This window comes from Mercenaria mercenaria, chromosome 2 (genome assembly GCF_021730395.1).
Source record: "Mercenaria mercenaria strain notata chromosome 2, MADL_Memer_1, whole genome shotgun sequence".
Taxonomy (NCBI): Eukaryota; Metazoa; Mollusca; class Bivalvia; order Venerida; family Veneridae; genus Mercenaria; species Mercenaria mercenaria.
In genome coordinates this window covers 2603073-2622985 of record NC_069362.1, presented here as the reverse complement: position 1 = coordinate 2622985, position 19913 = coordinate 2603073, and the positions used below count along the sequence as shown (strand labels likewise).

At 35.7% G+C, this 19913-nt stretch overlaps 1 protein-coding gene across 1 annotated transcript; it reads left to right on the top strand.

Moving 5' to 3' along the window:
* The first annotated feature begins 2567 nt into the window (after nucleotides 1–2567).
* Nucleotides 2568–19359, top strand: LOC123563071 (TNF receptor-associated factor 6-like). Its single transcript, XM_053528354.1, has 8 exons — nucleotides 2568–3444; nucleotides 7796–7991; nucleotides 8511–8568; nucleotides 9164–9268; nucleotides 10259–10420; nucleotides 13906–14070; nucleotides 15716–15846; nucleotides 16267–19359. The coding sequence occupies exons 2-8, from the start codon at nucleotides 7819–7821 to the stop codon at nucleotides 16817–16819; spliced, it is 1347 nt and encodes a 448-aa protein (XP_053384329.1). The 5' UTR covers nucleotides 2568–3444; nucleotides 7796–7818; the 3' UTR covers nucleotides 16820–19359.
* Nucleotides 19360–19913: the final 554 nt, after the last annotated feature.

The window sequence follows — 19913 nt, the reverse complement described above, 5'->3', positions numbered from 1 at the left end:
CGGTTTTACATAGTATTCGAATTGGATCCGATTAACCCTTAGCCTGCTGGCGGCAAGTGATTCTGCAGTCTGATCATGGTCTGCACTGTTCGCCATTCAGTCAGTATTTTTTGGTAAGCACCCCTTTTAACTGTTAATGGTACTGTCCAAATTGAAAGTTGGACTAGTTCAATATAGAAATTTAGCAGGGTAAGGGTTAATAGAGTAATCATCCCAGTCCTAGTGTATAATATGCACCCCTTTGTGAAAATGAAAAATATCATATAAAACATATATTCAAATATTGAATTCGAAGTCGTTATTATGCGAGCCACAAAAATGGGCGTTTGTTGAAACAAAATTATGACTGACTTTCGATGCGTATTATATTCCACTGTATACGTTTTACCCTAGATTTTGATACAAGATTGGGAGTGTGTAATATACAACTTAGCGTAATATATTTGAGCTTTTATTGTATAATGTAGGTAGTGATTTATTTGGTTTTGAAGGAATAAAATATTGCCATACATGGAAAGTAGGAAAGATTATATACCTTATAAACTAAAAAGAAAGCAGACTGAAAAACAAATTGTAGAAATATAAACTTCCGGTGATCAAATTACAGTCGAACTTGTTTGAGAGACCACGGTCATCTAGTAAGAGAACACTTTCAGTTCAATTTTGTGTCATTTAAGAACAGAATGATTATGTTGATTTTAAGAAAGCAGTTGTGTTCAAAGACAACTTTTTGCACTCCCAGGGTGTGGTCTCTTATTGCAAGTTGCACTGCCCTGTGCAGCTAAGAGATCTAAGCGTTACCCATCAGAGTTTGCTAAACATATGTCATCAGCAGGTTGTGCTGTCCCAGTTTGGGGATCAAATCTCTAAAGGCAGCAACTTTTTAAATTCTATTTTATTTCCAATAGAGAGAGATTTTAACTTCATCCCAGGAACAAAAGTTTGATTTGAAGTTGGAAAATCATTAAAACCTTTTTATAACACACCACCCCAGTTTCAGGGATGTTTACTTAGGGGTTAACAAAAATAGACATTATACTGTAGATACCTAATGGTGAGAATTCTTTGTTTCTAATAAAAAAATTTCATTGACTTGCAGTTTTATGGTATAAATAAGGTTTAATTAACCCAGGTTCATCAATCAGGATGCAAGATAAAATTCTTATTCTCTGACAAGTTACCAAGTAGCAGGATGTTTGAAATGGATTATGTAACAAACAGCAATTGCCGTAATCTTTAAAGGGACTTACTCTAAATGTAATATTCATATAAGCATTGAAAACATTGCAAGAATATAAAAATGAATTTTGCTGTATCATACCTATAACATAGCAAACTCAACACAACTTCACCGAGTGTAGGACAAAATCCCCTGCGGACAAAACCCCCTTCGCTCATTTTTGCATAGGCGAACAAAATCCCCTTCATGATTTTTACAAGGAGGACAAAACCCCCTTTGTTTAATTTTACAAGGAGGACAAAACCCCCTTCGCACTTTTTTTCAAGGAGGACAAAACCCCCTCCGTGTTTTTTACAAGGAGGACAAAACCCCCTTCATCCTAGAATCAAAAGGGCAAATAATATAATAATATATAACTAATCAAAGTACCTAAGAGTTATTTAACAATTTACTTTAATGAACAGTTCATTGAGACAAACAAACAATTAACAAATTAACAGGTCAATTAATTAAGAGATATTTAACACTTTTTTTATCAACAAACTATAATAATTGTATATGTATAGTCAGATTAATTTCAAAGTTACTATGGAACAAACAGTAATAATTGTATATAATAGAGTAAGTACATCAATTATCCATATTATAATCATTAATTATAATTATCTTCAAGACATCTCTTTCTATTAATAAAATGGAAAATTTTAAAGTGTATTATCATATTGTCTGCCCTTTTGATTCTAGGATGAAGGGGGTTTTGTCCTCCTTGTAAAAAACGTGAAGGGGGTTTTGTCCTCCTTGTAAAAAATGCGAAGAGGTTTTTGTCCTCCTTGTAAAATTCAGCAAAGGGGGTTTTGTCCTCCTTGTAAAAAACATGAAGGGGGTTTTGTCCGCCTATGCAAAAACTAGCGAAGGGGGTTTTGTCCGGATCCCAACTTCACCACGATAATAATTATTAGTCAGTCAGTTATTCCTCACTGGAGTCATATTTTTTAAGCTCCGGAGTGGATTTTCAAATAACTGCACACATATTTTCACAATGGTCACATGATGAGATATACACATGACCCAGATCCTTAGATCCAATGCTGAGTCAAAATTGAATGTCAAATAGGTTTCAGTAGCTGTGTTTTGTTTCCAATCATTATTTTCTTAACAGCTGGGAGAATTTTCATACACTATCCTCTCCTGGAGATAACTTTCAGAACATGACTTCTGTCACAAGGTCTAAGGTCAAGGTTACACTGGGGTCAAAGGTCAAACAGCATTTCATGTCTGTTCAATATCTTCTAAAGTGCTACTGCTGGAAGAATTTTTTTCTGGGATCACTTATCTTGTCAAGATGACTTCGTTCATGTATCTGGGGTAATGATCACCCTCAGTGATAGCTCCAGCTATGAATAAGTAGTCCCTGAATCACAAAGAATTACACTGTGTTCATATCTTATTTACAATTTGATATTGATAACATTTTTTTTTTTCAGACTCAGCAATTTTTGAAGTAGATTTTGTGTGAGCCCCTTTAAAGGATGTTTTCTTTTAAGTCTGATTTTATTGTGGTAGTATTGTGATCTTGTACAAAAAATGATGTAATGAAATTTTAGGTTGTCATATTTAAAAGATAAATATTAAGGACAGGAAAACGAAAAGGACTGGGATAGGCACTGTTTGGGATTACTCAGTACATTTCCTAATGTTAGATTCACATGTTACTTAACACCGTTTTTCATATGCTGAGGGAAACAAAATTGTTGCTGTCTTTTTAAATCTATGTGCATGCAGCACAATTCTTCAACCCAGTGACACTATTGATGTCGGGGTTGGAAAATATCTAGCATAACTGTTTATCCTATAATGTTCGTTTAATAGTTTGCTTGGAACCAGTGATCTAGTTTACTAGTAGAAAGTTATTACATCAGAATTACTGACACGTCAGGATGACACCAAAGTTTATTTTGAAGGTCTACACAGTCATCTTAATTATTAAACTTACCAAAGCATATGCCTTGGGGATATTATAATTCAGTATCAAATTAATAATTTCCCAAACAGTTTAACACCTTTTACACATGCTGATTATAATCTTTAATTATCTTGTTTTTAACACCTTTGTGACATGTAGCAGAAGTTCAACAAAAGGTATGAGATCTGTTAATTATATGACAGGAAGTGGAGCATATTTGACTGGACAGTCAATTTACTGCATTATGGTGATCTCTTCAGACTGGTTCAAGTGGAGTGTAGGAGCAGACTAGAAAATTCATGTAAGTGAAGCTTTTTAAAAGTAAGCAGAAAATTCAAACAAGCAATAATTTTAATATTTGTGCACTACAGATAATGGTAAAATTTACTCTTGTTTTATCTTGTATGTGACATTTGTATTTTTGTGCCAAACTTTGAAGGTAGAATAAACTACACATGTCAGTCTTTTTACAGTTCTGTGAAGAATTACAGTAGATATTTTAATAAAAATGGAGCTCTTCTGCCTTACTTGCACAGACCAGTAAAACCTGATCAGAATTTGGATGTGAAATAGATGGAATTTAGCTAGATCTGTTATTAAAATTTGTTTCTTTCATCATGTTGCTGTGTCAAAGAATAAAGATACAATGGCAACAAATAATATGACAAAGAAGTGGCATGGTTGGATCCTTGGATATTTTCGAAAGAACTAGAAATTGCTTCACTGGGTAGAATGTAATTTGGAGAATATGCATGGCTTTTTAGCTAGACTACTTGAAGAATAAGGAGACCTATCCTTCTAATCACAGCATTGGCTTCAGTGTCAAAACTTGTTGTCTTTCATACTAGTCCACATTCTGACATATGGCTTTGGAACTTTTATCTCTTGTCTACTAAAACAGTTTCAATCTGTAGGCAAGAGTACATAACTCTTGCGTTGTTGCCCTTTTAAGAAATGAAAGTTGGTCCAGTTTTTTCGTAAAATATACATTTTTCAAAACTAAGACTTTGAAACTTGTTTAATGTGATAATCTCCATCTATTTCAAGGGTATATAATTATGACTACAATATTTGGCTGACTTTTAGCCCTTTTTAGCTCATCTGATTTTTAAAAAAATGATGAGTTACTGTCGTCACTTGATTGGCATTGGTGTTGCTTGGTTAAGTTTTAGGTCCACTTTTCTCCTAAATAATCAATGCTTTTACTTTAAAACTTGCAACACTTGTTCACCATCAATAGCTGACTCACTACAGCAAATTGAAAGAATTATGTCCTCTTTTGGACTTAGAAAATATCAAGAGTTTTGTGTTTAGATCAGCTTTTCTAGTCAAAGCTATTGCTTTAAAACTTAGAACAGTTGTTCGCCATCAAAAGCTGACTCTGCAAAGCAAGTACTGTAGCTCTACATTGCTTTTTTCAAAAATTATGGCCCCTTTTTGGACTTAGAAAATCAGATTTCTTGGTTAAGTTTTGTGTTAAGGTCAGCTTTTCTCCTGAACTATCAAAGCTTGCACCACTTAGTCACCATCAAATTCTTACTCTGTACAGCATGAAACGTAACTCCATCCTGCTTTTTGCCAAAATTATGGCCCCTTTTGGACTTAGAAAATATTATACAGACAAAAAATCTTGTTGGACTTGAAAATTAGTTAAGTTTTTCATACCAGTCCATGTTTTGTCTAAACTGTTTGACATAAGGCTTTGAAACTTAACTACTTGTTAACCATCATTTATTCTCCATATGAAGACAAGACTACTTAGCTAGGACAAGGATTTTGGCTCGGTTATAGCCTTTTTTGACAAAGAATTTAGTTTTAGTTTTGCGTACTGTTGATTCCGTATTTCCTCTAAACTGTTTGATATATAGCTTTACATTTAGATAATATCATAAGACATTGCCATATAGTGCAAGACTATTCCAGTTCCACTAATACAGGTACATTGTTTGTCTCATCTGTGTTTTTGTTCTATTTTCTGAAAAGCTCTGGTATTATTTTGACCCAGTACTTAACATCTATTCTTGGAATAGTTGAGCACACTACCAACTGACAGCATTGCTGTGGCAACAAATTGTCCAGAAATATGTGGATTTTGCAATAACTTAAAATGTACAAGAGATGAAATTTGATAAATACTGTAAAACACCTTTTATTCGCGAGAATTTAATTTTCGCTAATATTCGCGAGGTTAAGTACTCGCGAATTCAAAGTGACCGCGAAAAATAGCTTTACCTGTTCGTGTTTATCCGAAATTCGCTGATGTCCGAACTAATGTCTGAACGATAAATATTCGCACTTACGAAATTCAGTTGTGATTTTGCGTGATTCCACCATGGTTCAACAAGTACGGTTAAATGACTATATTATATACAAAATATACATGTATACAGCAAAGTATAATCTTTATTATTTAATAGTAAACATTTATCCAATTCATGACGTATCGATCAGCACAAGGGAAGAAACTAACGGTGTTACTGTACACGACCGCTCAAACAAAGTTATCTTCCATTACAATACTATAGTACATGTACTAAGTACTAGTAATTCTAAATTAATGAATTCCAGCCTGAATCCAGCCACGCTGTACCATATCAGTGTCATTCTCAATTTTCTGCATGGTTTTAACAAGCCATTTAGCGTGCAGTGGTTTCACAGTGGACAAGCGCAAATCAACATTTACAGAGTCAATGTTACTATCCTTTAATTGGATGGCGATTTCGTTAGCATAAAACTCCTCAAAACACGCTTTCATGTACAACTTGAAATTGGCATACAAACACGCAATTATTTTTCACGCCTAACGAAACAGTTTCCCTTTTCAAAAGACGAAGATAATTATTATACAAAATGTACCATTGTTTACGAATTTTACAATGGTTTACACTTTTTTCAAAACTGAAAGAAACTGTGAAAAGTTTGCAATGATTGGGTGCATAATAAATGTTCAAAGATCAAGCGTTCATTATAAATATGGAGTCCCAGTCGAGCCATGATATTTTTTAGTTTAAACTTATTTATTTTACCTGTTTTGAACCTTTTTCTTCCATCGTCCATGAGCTCACCGGCACGTAATTACATTGCGATTATAGCCGGTTTCAAACCCAAGCTGATACTTCTAACACTTGTAAATGTTACGGATATTAAAGCTACGTAATAACAAAAGAAAGGAACAATTTATTGACGACTATACAACAGTGAGCACATATCAGATATTAAAGGCATTAATCTGCTATCAATAAAGAGCGTAACATGCACTAGCGGACCGGAGAATAAACTTTTAACAGTGACGTCATGCAGGTACCATAATTGCAGAAAGTAACCGAATGCAGTCGTATTTCCTGTTTTCTTCCGGATTCACATTCGCGAATTTAAAATTACGATTTTAACATCGCGAATTTAAGATTTCGCGAAATAATAAAATGCCAAAAATCGGGATAAATTCGCGAAATAAAGATCTCGCGAATTTAAAGTGTTTTACAGTAGGCAAATGATAATGTTGAAAAAATGCACACCCTGGCATCAGCATCGCACCTTGGTTAAAGTTTTGCATGCAAGAACATATGGCTATCATTTAAAGGCATATAACTTTTAAACTTATTTTATTCTTTTTCTAGGTCAATTACCAATCTCACTGGGTCAAGTCCCAAAATTCTGACATGTACTTTAAGCAAATGATGCATGATGCCCCCTTTTGGAATTAGAAAACCTGGCTAAAGTTTTACATGCAAGTTATTATCTCCAAAAGTAATGCAGATATTGAATTGAAACTTCACATGTATGTTCGGGGTTATAAAACTAGTTGATAGCATCAAGTCCCATTACTCTGACCTGCATTTTGGCATAATTAAGCCCCTTTTGGGACTTTAGAAAATTCTGGTTAAAGTTTTGCGTGCAAGTACATACAGCTATTACTTAAAAGCATATAGATTTGGATCTTATTTTTTCTTTTTTCTAGATCAATTACCAACCTCACTGGGTCAAGTCCCTTAACTCTGACATGTATTTTGGGCAAATTTTGCCCCCTTTTGGACTTAAAAAATTCTGGTAAAGTTTTGCGTGCAACTTACTATCTGCAGAACAAATGCGGATATTAAATTGAAACTTCACATGTGCCTTCAGGGTTATAAAACTAGTTTATTGCATCAAGGCCCATAACTCTAACATGCATTTTGGTCAAATTATGTCCCCTTTTGAACTTAAAACTTCTGGTTAAAGTTTTACATGTACTAAGTTACTATCTCCAAAACTACTGCAAATACTAGATATTTTAACAGTTATGGTAATATTTTCCTGCTTCTGCGACAATAATTCGAATTTTTTAAAGATGGATGGTAGGTTACATGAGAGAGTGCAGGTTCTTCATTCATAAAGAAATCATAAGAAAATCAACTAAATTTCAAAATAAAAAAGAGTGGTTCATAAGGCAGCAATTTGTAACAATTTATAAGTAATAATATGGCCCTTTGGGCATTGGACTTTCATTGCTTGAGAGTAGTCTTGTTTTATTTGGAGACTCCATCAAAACCCTGATGTTTTAGACAGACAGCGTTACCACTGGATCACCTTGCCTTTCCTATTGAGGCCCATCCCAAGACCTGTATCTCAGTAAAAATTTGGAAACACTGAACATACTGTTATTTTTCTTTCAGCATTTTCCAGGTAACCAGAAGCAATGGCCTCAGTTGATGCAGCTAGCCAGTCAGGTGTGCCGGGATATGAAGCAGTATTTGATGCGGACCCTGAAAGAAAATATGTTTGTCCTGTCTGCCTTACTGTGATGAAAGATGCAGTGCAAACATCTTGCGGACACAGATTCTGCGAAACATGTATTCGTAAAGTTGCAAAGTAAGTAGATAAAATAGTTTTAGTTCTATTTAGTAGTTAGTTATTTTATAACCACCAAATATGAAATATTGAGGGACTATATATTGGAGTCATAAGTGTATTTCCTTAAGCGATAGGTTAAAGGTCAAGTTCACACATGAAAACCCATGTGAAAACTTTTGTGTCCACTCTATCCATATTTTCTAAACCCCTTGAAGGATTTGCCTTGTACTTTATTACATTGTCATGAATTTTAGTTCCAGTTTCTATTTGCAGTGTTGAAAAGTTGTAATTTAGCGACAAAACTCCGACAAAAATCATCATAGACAAGTGATCACACATATAATGTCATCTGCTGAAAATATTTTATCATTTTAGTGTTGCACTTTTAGCAAACTTCAAATTTTGTTGAAATGTGTTAGACAGAACTTTGTGATCAAACAGTGCCATTAATGTATATAATGAACCATAGCTGTCCTTATGTACTTACATTAACATTATAATTGCTAAGAAATTGCACATGTATCCCTTTACTTTCAGTCGATCAGGAATGTGTAAATGCCCGGTAGACAACACATGGTTCGACACAGAATTTGAGGTACGTAGGCATCAGCTTTAGTTTTATGTCTTTTGTTTTTGAAAGTAGAGTACAGTTTTTATGTCGGTAATTATAAGGTTTAAACATCAACTTTTTAATTAGACTTATATCTGATTTTGCTTTCTCTACAGTCAATTGAATCTGTTTAGAAAGGTTAATTTGGAGCCTCTCAACTATTGATTCCCTTTCATAAATTTCCAGCTTTAAAGTTAAAAGGTTATGGTAGCTGTTTGTTTGATAGGGTGAGCACAAGGCTCCCATTTCTCGAAGTTGAAGTTCTGAATCAGGGGCAAAATATATAGCCAAATTTCAGCCATGAATTCCAGTATGTCTAGATGTCCTGTGTGCTTTATCCTCAAGACTCGGGGTGGTGGAGGGGGGGGGGTGGTGTTCAGGTTATTTTGTTGTGATATATTCAGTATGGATTACTTTTTGTTGAACAATCCCAAATTACAAACAATATCAAAAGAAATGCAGCATTGTATGTCAAAAGGCTCATGTAGCTATATGGAAAATTAAGTTCCCATTATAAAATGTGTCAATGCTTGTTTAATATTATGTAGTTATATGGTTTGTTTTGTTTCAATATTTTCAGTTATTTCCTGATGTGGCTATTCGTAGAGAAATTCTGTCACTGAAAGTGAAATGTGAGCAACACCACAAAGATTGTACCTGGACTGGGGAACTGAGGGATCTGGAGGTATTCAGTTTTTAGCTTGACTATTTCAACAATAGGTAGACCTATTGCACTCACCTATTCTTCGTGTCCATGTTCCGATTTGATTGGGTTTTGTATGTTAGTTGGCATCTCTGTACAGATTTATAAGAATGGATTGATTCATTTTTAACATCACTCAAATGTTTATTGTGATGATCTGACTTTCACTTTGCAGGTTATATTACTCTGTTTTTACTTTATCACAAAGTTATATCCCTTTTACATCTTAGCAATATTTTGGTGTAATCTGTTATGTCATTATTGAGCATCATAAGATAGGAAAGCTTCATGACTCAAAATTGTTGCCCATTTTGTACTTGTTTATGTGAATGTTTTCATAGTTACAAGGCTTTTGAATCATCAAGTATTGCTGTCCTCCAATAGCTCGTTTCCCTCCCTCCCTGTGATAGTCTTCTTGATCAGTTTCCAAGGTTACAAAACAGGCAGGGTACCAGCCTCAGAATACTAGCAAGCCATTGGTCAATTTCAAGACTAAGCTTTGTCTTGGCCAGTCAGATGATAGTGTCATGTTACTGGGTTCTATGTTATAAAACTGAGTTTGGATACCAGTCTCGAAATGCCAGCATCTGTTGGTTAGCTAAAATTTGAAATTGACCAGTGGCAAGGCTGCATTTGAGACTGGACTGAAAAGTAAGTTATCAAATCTTGAGAACTGAGTAATAACTCAAAATTACTGGTAAAAAGGACAGTGACCTAAAAGAAAGAAAGGCAGTATTGAATTTTGATTATCTGATATGATAACAGTAGATTTCGATGATGAAATACACCCATTTTCAGTTGAAACTTTTTCAGTAACATGATACAAAAATTTAAAGGAAATTGTTGAAAAAAGGAAGATTCAGAGATTTTTTTATTCAACTGAATATAAGTTTTAAAAAATTTCATATTTCAGAGTAAATTTTCCCCTAAGATTTAGTGTAAAGAAATTCAATGTTTTTTTCTGTTTCTCAGTCCCACATGACGTTGTGTGAGTACATAGAGGTTCCATGTGAGTATGGTTGTGCCGAGAATAGCATACGCAGAAAGGATCTGTCTCAGCACCTGGAAACCTGTGACCTACGACCTGTCAGTTGTGAGCATTGTAACTCGTCTACAACATCTGTTGATTTAACAGTAAGTTTCAAAATAATCTAGCTTTAACTGTATACTGAAGAAATTTTGTTTGATTTTCTGGTTTTAAAATCATATTGACGCACTGCCAGTTAATACCAACAAACTACAAGCTAAAACTGCCACACTGCCAGTTAATTTAATGGGCATGCTGCCACTAACAGTTAATAATTTATACCAAGACTGCCAGTTAAAACCAATATAATTCCTGTCAATACCAATCCACTACGAATTAATACTGACACATAGCCAGTTAATAGCAATACATGACAAGTTTATACCAAAACACTGCCAGTTAAGGGAACATTCAAGCCAAATGCCAGATGGTAAAAGCTGTGATGAAAAGATATATCTATGTTGCAAAAAAATAGTAGCCATTTGGGGATCAAAATTCAGAAATATTTCACAGAATCAGCAAAAATAAAGTGCATGTACAGAAGCACTTTATTTTCATCAGTAACCAAAATTTTACAGCATTGTGAGAAATTCTTATCTTATTTGTAGCAGATTTTACGTCGTGACTCAAAATGGCAGTCAGGGGAGATAATCTGTACATCAACTGTGACTCTTAAAATGGCAGTCAGAGGAGATAATCTATGCTAGCTATGTGAAAAGCATGTGTTCATTGATGATGAATTTTTTTGGCAAGCATGTCATGAACCGTTTTTCATTCATGATTAATGAGTATATACTGACAAATGTGAAAATGTATATGCTTGTTACCAATAAAATCTTTAAAAAAATCCTATGGAGGCAAAGAATGCAACCAAGAAGAATTAATAGCAGGCTTGGTTTGATTAAGTCTGTTCATCAGATGTAATGAAATGTGCAACACCTCTCACGCCCCCTAGCACCGGCTTAAGTGGAACTCTATTACACATATGTTGAATGGACTCCATGATCCGAAAGGACCAGAAAATATAACAACACCCATTCCCAATAAGGCAACAGACTGCTTTTAGATTAGAAGACAGTTAATTGAAAAGGTGTTTGTGATAATTTTAAGTATCTAATCTGTTACACATAATTATGTTTTAGTCATTTATAAAAAAAGCCATTATTTATTAATTAAAACAGTGTACATGAAGTCAGTAAAATAGATTTACTATGGATTAGGGTACCACACATCTGTGTAATTAAAGGCATTGGCCTCCAGATCCTTCGACAACAAAAAAGGAATTTTTTTAGAAATCTGGAAATTAATGCTACATTTCTTTATAATGCTTTGAAACTTAATTACTGACATACTATACAGGGTTTCCGCTGCAATTCGCCAAAGTCGCCAATGGCGAAAAAAATAAAAAATTGGCGAAAAAAGTTTTTGCTGTAAATGTATTTTTTATAATGTGTATTTCTCTCTGTCTTACCTGAAAAATCAATATTTCCCGCGGGCGTTTCCGTTCATGATACACAATACACAGCGTGTCACAAAGCGAGGGATTAGCGATTCGGCATCAATTACACAAGCTGCCACGTGCCTCTCGATCTTTGACTTTAATTTAAACATGCGATAAACCAATGACAGCTTTGGATGTAGAACGCGTGACGTATTTTATCGGCAAAATTATTAAGCTCCGCCTTTACATATGTCATCGTTGATTGAAGTAATATGGCGCGGTAGTAAACAAATGAAAGTCATGTTTCACGGACTGAATTAAAAGACACTGACAGCTGATTTATACATGTTTAAACAAGCGGAATCATGAAAGTAGTGTCAAATTAGCCATTTCTAAGTTATATTATGTAGCAAAACTTCGGAATGAACGACTGACGGGACATCCGCGATAAATTCCATTAATTTTTAAATCATGATCGTAGATTGATTTTGGCAAAGTCCATTGAAAAAACTGCGATAAACAAGCAGAAATCAATGGTAAAAATTAACTCTGGCCATAGAAAATAAGTTATAAATTTTCATTTTATAAATAATGCTAGTCTTGATTGCTTTTTTTTTGTTTGTCACACATTTTCGCAACCCCAATTTCCGTTTAATTTTGGTCATTCAGAGAAGACCTACCTATGCAAATGGATTTTTTAATTTTTGCTGAGGTACCCTGCTATTTTGGCAAATGAATAATAATATTTTCTCAAAATATAGACCAAGAAACACACCAGAGGCCACCATTCCATACCTGTATTTTATAATTTTTCCAGGGCGAAAACCCTCTGACCCTCCATCCCCCCCCCCCCCCCCCCCCACACACACACACTCATAAAGAGGGTACTAACCCCTCGTTTACCTCAAAATTTTGGACCTTAAAATTCACCAGAGGCCACCATTTCATGCCTGTATTTCAAAATGTCCCAGGGGGAAAACCCCCTTACCCCCCACCCCCACCCCTCATCAAAAGGGTATTAACCTCTCCATTATCTCAAAATTTTGAACATAAAAATGCACCAGAGGCCTTCATTTCATGCCTATATTTCAAACATTTCCAAGGGGAGAGCCCCCTACCCCCCCACCCCATCCCCCAATAAGAGTTTTACAATCAAATAATGAAAAAACTGTAAAAATGACAAATTGTTGCAACATGCACATTGTGTTGGAGAATACACCCACTGGATGCCCCACCCCCTATGTGTCGTTGACTTCGATATTTTGTGGCGGAAAAAAAATTGGGGCCAGTGGAAACCCTGCTATATGTTACTGAAACACATGAGAATTAGTCGTTTTTACGATGAAAATTGAAAAGTGTTTGTATCGTTGTATTCAAGGTAAACTGCCTTGATTAAAAATATCTGTATTTGATGCACACTGAACACTGAATCCTCCATAGCGCTAATGGTAACTTCAGCGGAAAACTTTTCTATTGCCATGGCAGTCCGGTTTCATATCTTGATTTGGCATTTTTAAAATAGTTTAGAAAGAAAAGCTCATATTCTAATGTTCTTAATATGACCAAACTTCTGTTTGAAAGAGAGATCATTTTTAGCCAAAATCTGGAGGTCGGTGCCTTTAACAACCATTTAATAATATAATGTAGATATTATAAATATTATTATTATTATTATACCAGATTTATATAGCGCCCTTTTCATGATCAATTTCACGTTCAAAGGCGCTTTACATAGTTCAAATGCAGCCACACAGGGCGCATAATTCATCCTCTACTAGTACAGACACAGACCGATCTGACCAGAGGGACAGAGTGAGACAAAGTCCCCATGACTGAGAGATCAGAAATCAGATACAGGCTTGTCTGGCTAACTTAGCCTAGCTCGTTTTGAATAGACAGCCTGGTTCTTTAACGTGCCCAGTGTATAGCACTGATACACGCAAGGATTGCCTGGGTTCCTGACCAGTACACCTCTAGTTGGGTGGGAAACACTGAAAAGCATTTCTGAAAATTCCCGAGTAGCTGCCGGGGATCAAACCCCCGACCTCAGGATTGGAAGGCCAGTGTGCAAACCTCTGAGCTATCCGTCCACCAATACTATGTATATGCATAAATTTGTCTGTGTAATTACGTTTTGTTCTATATTTTCAGAAACATCAGTTATTGGACTGCAGAAAGTTTCCAGTAGTGTGTTCACTATGTGGTAAGAGTAGAATAAATCGTGAAGACATATCCTGTCACCTCAACGAAAAATCTGGAGATTGCCCTCGTGTCATTATTCCATGTCCGTACCAAAAATACGGATGCCAATTTGCTGTGAGTTAATTATATGATTATATTCCTTACATTTTAACGATAGATTTATGAACTTCTGTTACAGTGTGTTGAGTGGCTCTATTTATATATTGTCTATTCTGACATTCCGCTTGAAAAAACAAACATGAAAGTAATTTTAGGCTTTTTAAAAGATACTCAAAATTTATGAAACTTTAGTTAAGCATTTGGAGTTGTTATATAATGGGTTCTGTTTAAATACCGCACAGATTTATTTGCTGGTTCAAGAAGGGTCAAAAGTCAGATAAGCAGGTTTTTGTGTCAGCTCCTTATATTTTGCACTCTTAAAAGATTTTCAAATAAATTAGCACAAGTGTTTACAATAAAGAGATCACTCTCAAAACTTTGAGTCATACCAGTTCAAGGTCAAAACTTTGTGGTGATTTCAAATGTCAAAAATTGTTTGTCCACTTCTTATCTTGTTACCACTTTGATGGATTACTGGATAACTTAGCATAAATATATGTCATAAATAAACAGTGTACATAATGCAATATCCAGTCACTTTTATGGTTCTTAGCCAGTTACAGCCAGGTACCAGTAATTTACATATCCATTCATCCTTCCATTTAAATGGAGCTGTATTGTCCATAGTTTGCCATTTTCTTTGATAAGATTAAATCAAATTACTCTTAAGCAAATTTTGCAATTGGCATTTACTGATGTGGGAGGCATATAGTGATTGTCCTGTCCGTTCATCTGTCCGTACGAGGTTAACCAAATGGGACCGTTTTGTCTAGCATCAATACACCTTACTAGAATGACTTGATACTAATGCAGATGTAACCTGTGACCATTCCTCACCTTCAGACATCACCTGACCTTAGTTTGACCTTGACCTTATTTTGGACTTAGGTTGCTTTATATGGGCCATCTCTTGGTTAACCAAATGGGACCGTTTTGTCTAGCATCAATACCCCTTACTAGAATGACATGATACTAATGCAGATGTAACCTGTGACCATTCTTCATCTTCACACATCACCTGACCTCAGTTTGACCTTGACCTCATTTTGGACTTTGGTTACTTTATATTGGCCATTTCTTGGTTAACCAAATGGGAACGTTTCGTCTAGCATCAATACCCCTTACCAGAATGACTTGATACTAATGCAGATGTAACCTGTGACCATTCCTCATCTTCAGACATCACCTGATCTCAGTTTGACCTTGACCTCATTTTGGACTTAGGTTGATTTATATGGGCCATCTCTTGGTTAACCAAATGGGACCGTTTCGTCTAGCATCAATACCCCTTACTAGAATGACTTCATACTAATGCAGATGTAACCTGTGACCATTCCTCATCTTCACACATCACTTGACCTCAGTTTGACCTTGACCTTGTTTTGGACTTAGGTTGCTTTGTATCGACAAGGATGCCACCGGGGGCATCAAGCGTTTATTAAATGCAGCTTCTTGTTTATGGTCGGGAACTGTGGCAGTGTGCCAGCCACTTGGAGGTCATTGGTTTGAGACCCAATGGGATCACAACCATACCATCTAACATGGCACACGTACTATGATTTTCAGGAAGTGGACTTGAGCAAGATCATGTATGCATCAAACTTTATCACAATCATGTTACAAATTATATTTTGTAAAAACTGATGATATCTGTTTGCAGGGGCGTAGAGAAGTAATGGCCAGTCACGAGAAAGAGGCTGCACATTTACACCTTACCTGTATGGAGCAGAAAGTCGATTCACAGGACAGGCAGATTTCTAGTCTCGATAAAACTGTTCAGGAGTTAATTGGGTATGAAATTTTATAGACATACTCTGTAGGTAGTGAACACAAGGTAGTAGACCCATAGTGTGAATCAGTTTGCATTTTATTAACAGATAAAACTGCTTTAATCAGGTTTTAAACAATTTCTATTTTGTGGCTGCAGCACATACCATAAGCAGATGAAGTGCCACTTCTCCTTGATATCTCTTCATGTCTCCTTATTCTTTGCTAATAGAGAATCTAACCTAAAATAATCTAGCTAGGGCCCTGTCATCTTGTAAATTTTAGATTGTTTTATATATATGAAGCTTCAGGCTGTTATAATTCTCAAGAAAAGCCAGTTGTGATGCTTTAAGAAATGTTTCTGTATTGGAAGTTTTTACATATTGCAGTGACTGCCGATGTCCACATTGTTACTGTTACAGTCATTAATTTTTTAATTTTCAGAATTTTGGAAAAGAAGAAGATCAATTTTGAGTCAGTGGTATCTCAGTTAAAGGAATCCCAGATGATGAGCTACAATGGTAAACAGTTGTGGAAAGTCAAGTTAGTATCAGGAACAAACAAGTACCGTAGCCGTTCCTTCTATACTGGTTGCCCTGGGTACAAGCTCCACGTCTCACTGGAACTCAATGGACACACCGAGTCTGGTCAAAGTTACGCGTCCTTATTTGTCATCCATGAGAAAGGCCAATTTGACGAGGAGCTATTTTTCCCATTTTCAGCCTCTTGTGGTGTGTCTTTGTTAGCAGTTCGACCAACTAGGAGTCACGAGACCATTGTCACATGTACCGCTGTTCCGAGATGTAGAACTGATACAGAAGGATTTCGTTGTCAACGGGGACGCCTCAGATTTATCAAAATGGAGGAGCTACTCAGTGATGCATATTGTGTAGAGAATTGTCTCTATCTTGAAATTAGCGCCCATGTGTTTCAACTTGGTTCATTCACAAGTGAGCACCATACAGTTTCGAGACAGGTTCTAGGTACTCTAAACTGAACTTGAAAGAACAAGTGTGTTTCTGCATGTGTTATTTAAAAACAAATGAAGTGACAAGTTTTCTGTTTTCTTCTGATCTCAGTACTGTTTAATACTCAGTGATTTCAGGTCACATTTAGAATACAAAACATTTTGAGAAGGAATTAAAAGGTGTAGCTGTAGATTGTGTAATATTCAAGGTGGTTTTATTTTGGTGAATAGAGTCATACGTTTATTCAAAATGTGAATGTAGGGTTTACGCATGTTTTTTGGTGTTGTAACATCTGCAGAATCCCGAGGGACTGGTTTAGGCGAGGGTACCAATGATTCATACAAATGATTTCTGATGGATTCTGATGATGTTATATCACAAAATGAACATTTGCCAAAGCTATTCTAGCATAAAACATGTAAAAACAAATAAACGAATATTAATTCCAGCAATGTCATTGAATTTCTATGAAATGCACTGAATGTCTGCGTTACTTTTTACGCTGACATCATTTCCTTTTGAATTATCCGTTTTGGTGCCGTAATGCAATTACGCTTTGCCAAGGAATGCGCATATTATATAAAAAGTTGTTTATCATGTTTATGCAAGAATCCCTGTTTAAACAAACACCTCTATAAGTGACTAGAACAGCAGTTTTAACTAGAATATTAGGAAGGAATGATCTCCACAAATGTGTTTTATTAACAATGGGACTATGCATTTATTCTTATTATATAAGTCAGTGAAAAATGAAATATTTTAAAGCTACTTTTTCACGGGTTGGGTGAAATTTTTCAACACCCTCATTACCACCAAGTTTGGCATAATATTATAGTGAAAAATGTTGATTTTTTCTAATTACTTAGAAAGCATTACAAACAGTTTTACACTCCCTTCTGCACAATTGTTTTGGTAAATTTTAAGGATATCTTGCAAAAATTGTATGTCTATAAGTTTGTACCATTGAATAATAGTACTTTCATAATGCCAAACATCTGAAAAGTGTGAAAGTGATGCTTTAAGTCTCATGAAAACTACACAATCTACAGAAATAAAATTACAGTTATTATTGTATTTTATAATATTTTTCTGTATATATCATAGCAGTCTTTGTTAAATGCACACTATGCACCCTCCAAATGATTAGTTAAGGGAGAAGGAGTTATATTGAGATCAATTTTGGACTTGTGTAAATTGTACTGTCAATTAGATTGAAAATCACAGGCATTTTGACGGATTCTATTTGTTAAAGCTGCATGTTCACAGCTGGGTGAAAATTTCTAATATCTTTATTATGCCCCCCAGATACAAAGTATATTGGGGTATATTGGAGTCACATATGTCTGTCCATCTATTGTGTCTGCTTTATATCTTCTTAACTGCTGGGAAGAATTTTATAAAACTAAGAGTTATGGTTAACCCAGGGGACATGCAGAGTGCACAACCCAGGTCACTAGGATCAAGGTCAAAGTCACACTTTGAGGTCGAAGGTCACATAGCTTAACTTCATGTTCTCGCCATGTCTTAAACCGCTGGGAAGATTTTCATAAAACTAGAACAATTAGTTTCTTTATCAAGAAGACATGCAAATCAAACAACCAAGGTCCAAGGTCAGGGTCTCGTTTGGGGGGTCAAAGGTCAAAATTGTCTCAGTTTTTTGTCTGCTCCATATGGGGGTCAAAAGCCAAACTGTTTGAATGTTTTGTCTACTCCATAATTATGGTCTAAATTGCTGAAAAAAAATTCATAAAAATGGCATTGTCTACCACAACAAGACATGCAGAGCAGATGACCTACTTGTATGTCACATTTCACTCCCTGTATCAAAGTGGTGTCTGAAGTTATTTAATGCCTTAAGTGTGTAGTTGATAATCCTTACTGACTTGAGGTCATAGGGTTCAAGTTCAAGGTCACTGTAGCTTTTAGTAAAAAAATATGTTTCTGCTTAATATCTTTAGAACTGTTTCACCTACTGTCAATGTACTTGTCAGACACATAGCCCATAGGCAGTGGATTAATGCTTTTCATTTTGAGATCAGTTGGTCAAAATTCAAAATCACAGCAGCTGATTTTTAGGTTTCATAGTCAAAGATCATGGCCACAATCATGCGAAGAGATCAGATCGTTTATAATGGTGCTAGTCATCTTATCTGTTTGTTTGCAATTCAGTCTCTGCTCAATAATTTGAGATTGCTTTATGCCTATGGTTCTCAGACTTGATAGGCAGACTGCATTTGGTGTATTTTGCTCTTCAGAGCATTGCTATTTTTGTATATTTCATTGTACATGTAAAATAAAGACAAAGCATTCATCACATTTCATTCATAAAAGATGTTCCTTCTGAGAATTGCTTTTTATAATGTTCCAGTACAAACCTGTTCTCTGCAAGTAACTGCCAACTTCCCCACATGAATCAGAGATGGAGGACAAATGATTTCAGACACAGTGTCTTTTATCAAATCGTCATGGAGAACATATGCTTCGCCCAGTGCTCGAACTCACGGCCCTGAGATCCATAGATCTGTGCTCTCCTTATTGAGCTAAGCTGGCGGACATTATTATGTCTCCCACCACACAGTGGTGTGGGAGACATATTGATTTACTCCAGTCTGTGTGTCTGTCTGTCTGTCACAAAGCTTGTCCGCACTCAAATTCGAACATTTCTCATCCGATTTTCACCAGACTTAAACAAAATGTGTTTGACCATAAGACCTCGGCCAAGTTCGATAACTAGCCAAATCAGTCCAGGCGTCTTGGAGTTATGGCCCTTGAATTACCAAAATTCGGCCTTTTTACTCTTGTCTGCACTCTAATTCAAACATTTCTCATCCGATCTTCACCAAACTTGAACAAAATGTGTTTGACCATGAGACCTCAGCCAAGTTCGATAACTAGCTAAATCGGTCCAGGCATTTTGGAGTTACGGTCCTTGAATTACCGAAAAATCCGCCTTTTTACTCTTGTCCACTCTCTAAGTAGAACATTTCTCATCCGATCTTCACCAAACTTGAACAAAATGTGTTCAGCCATAAGACCTTAGCCAAGTTTGATAACTAGCCAAATCCGCCCAGGCACTTTTGATTTATGGCCCTTGAATTACTGATTGGATCCACTCATCTAGAC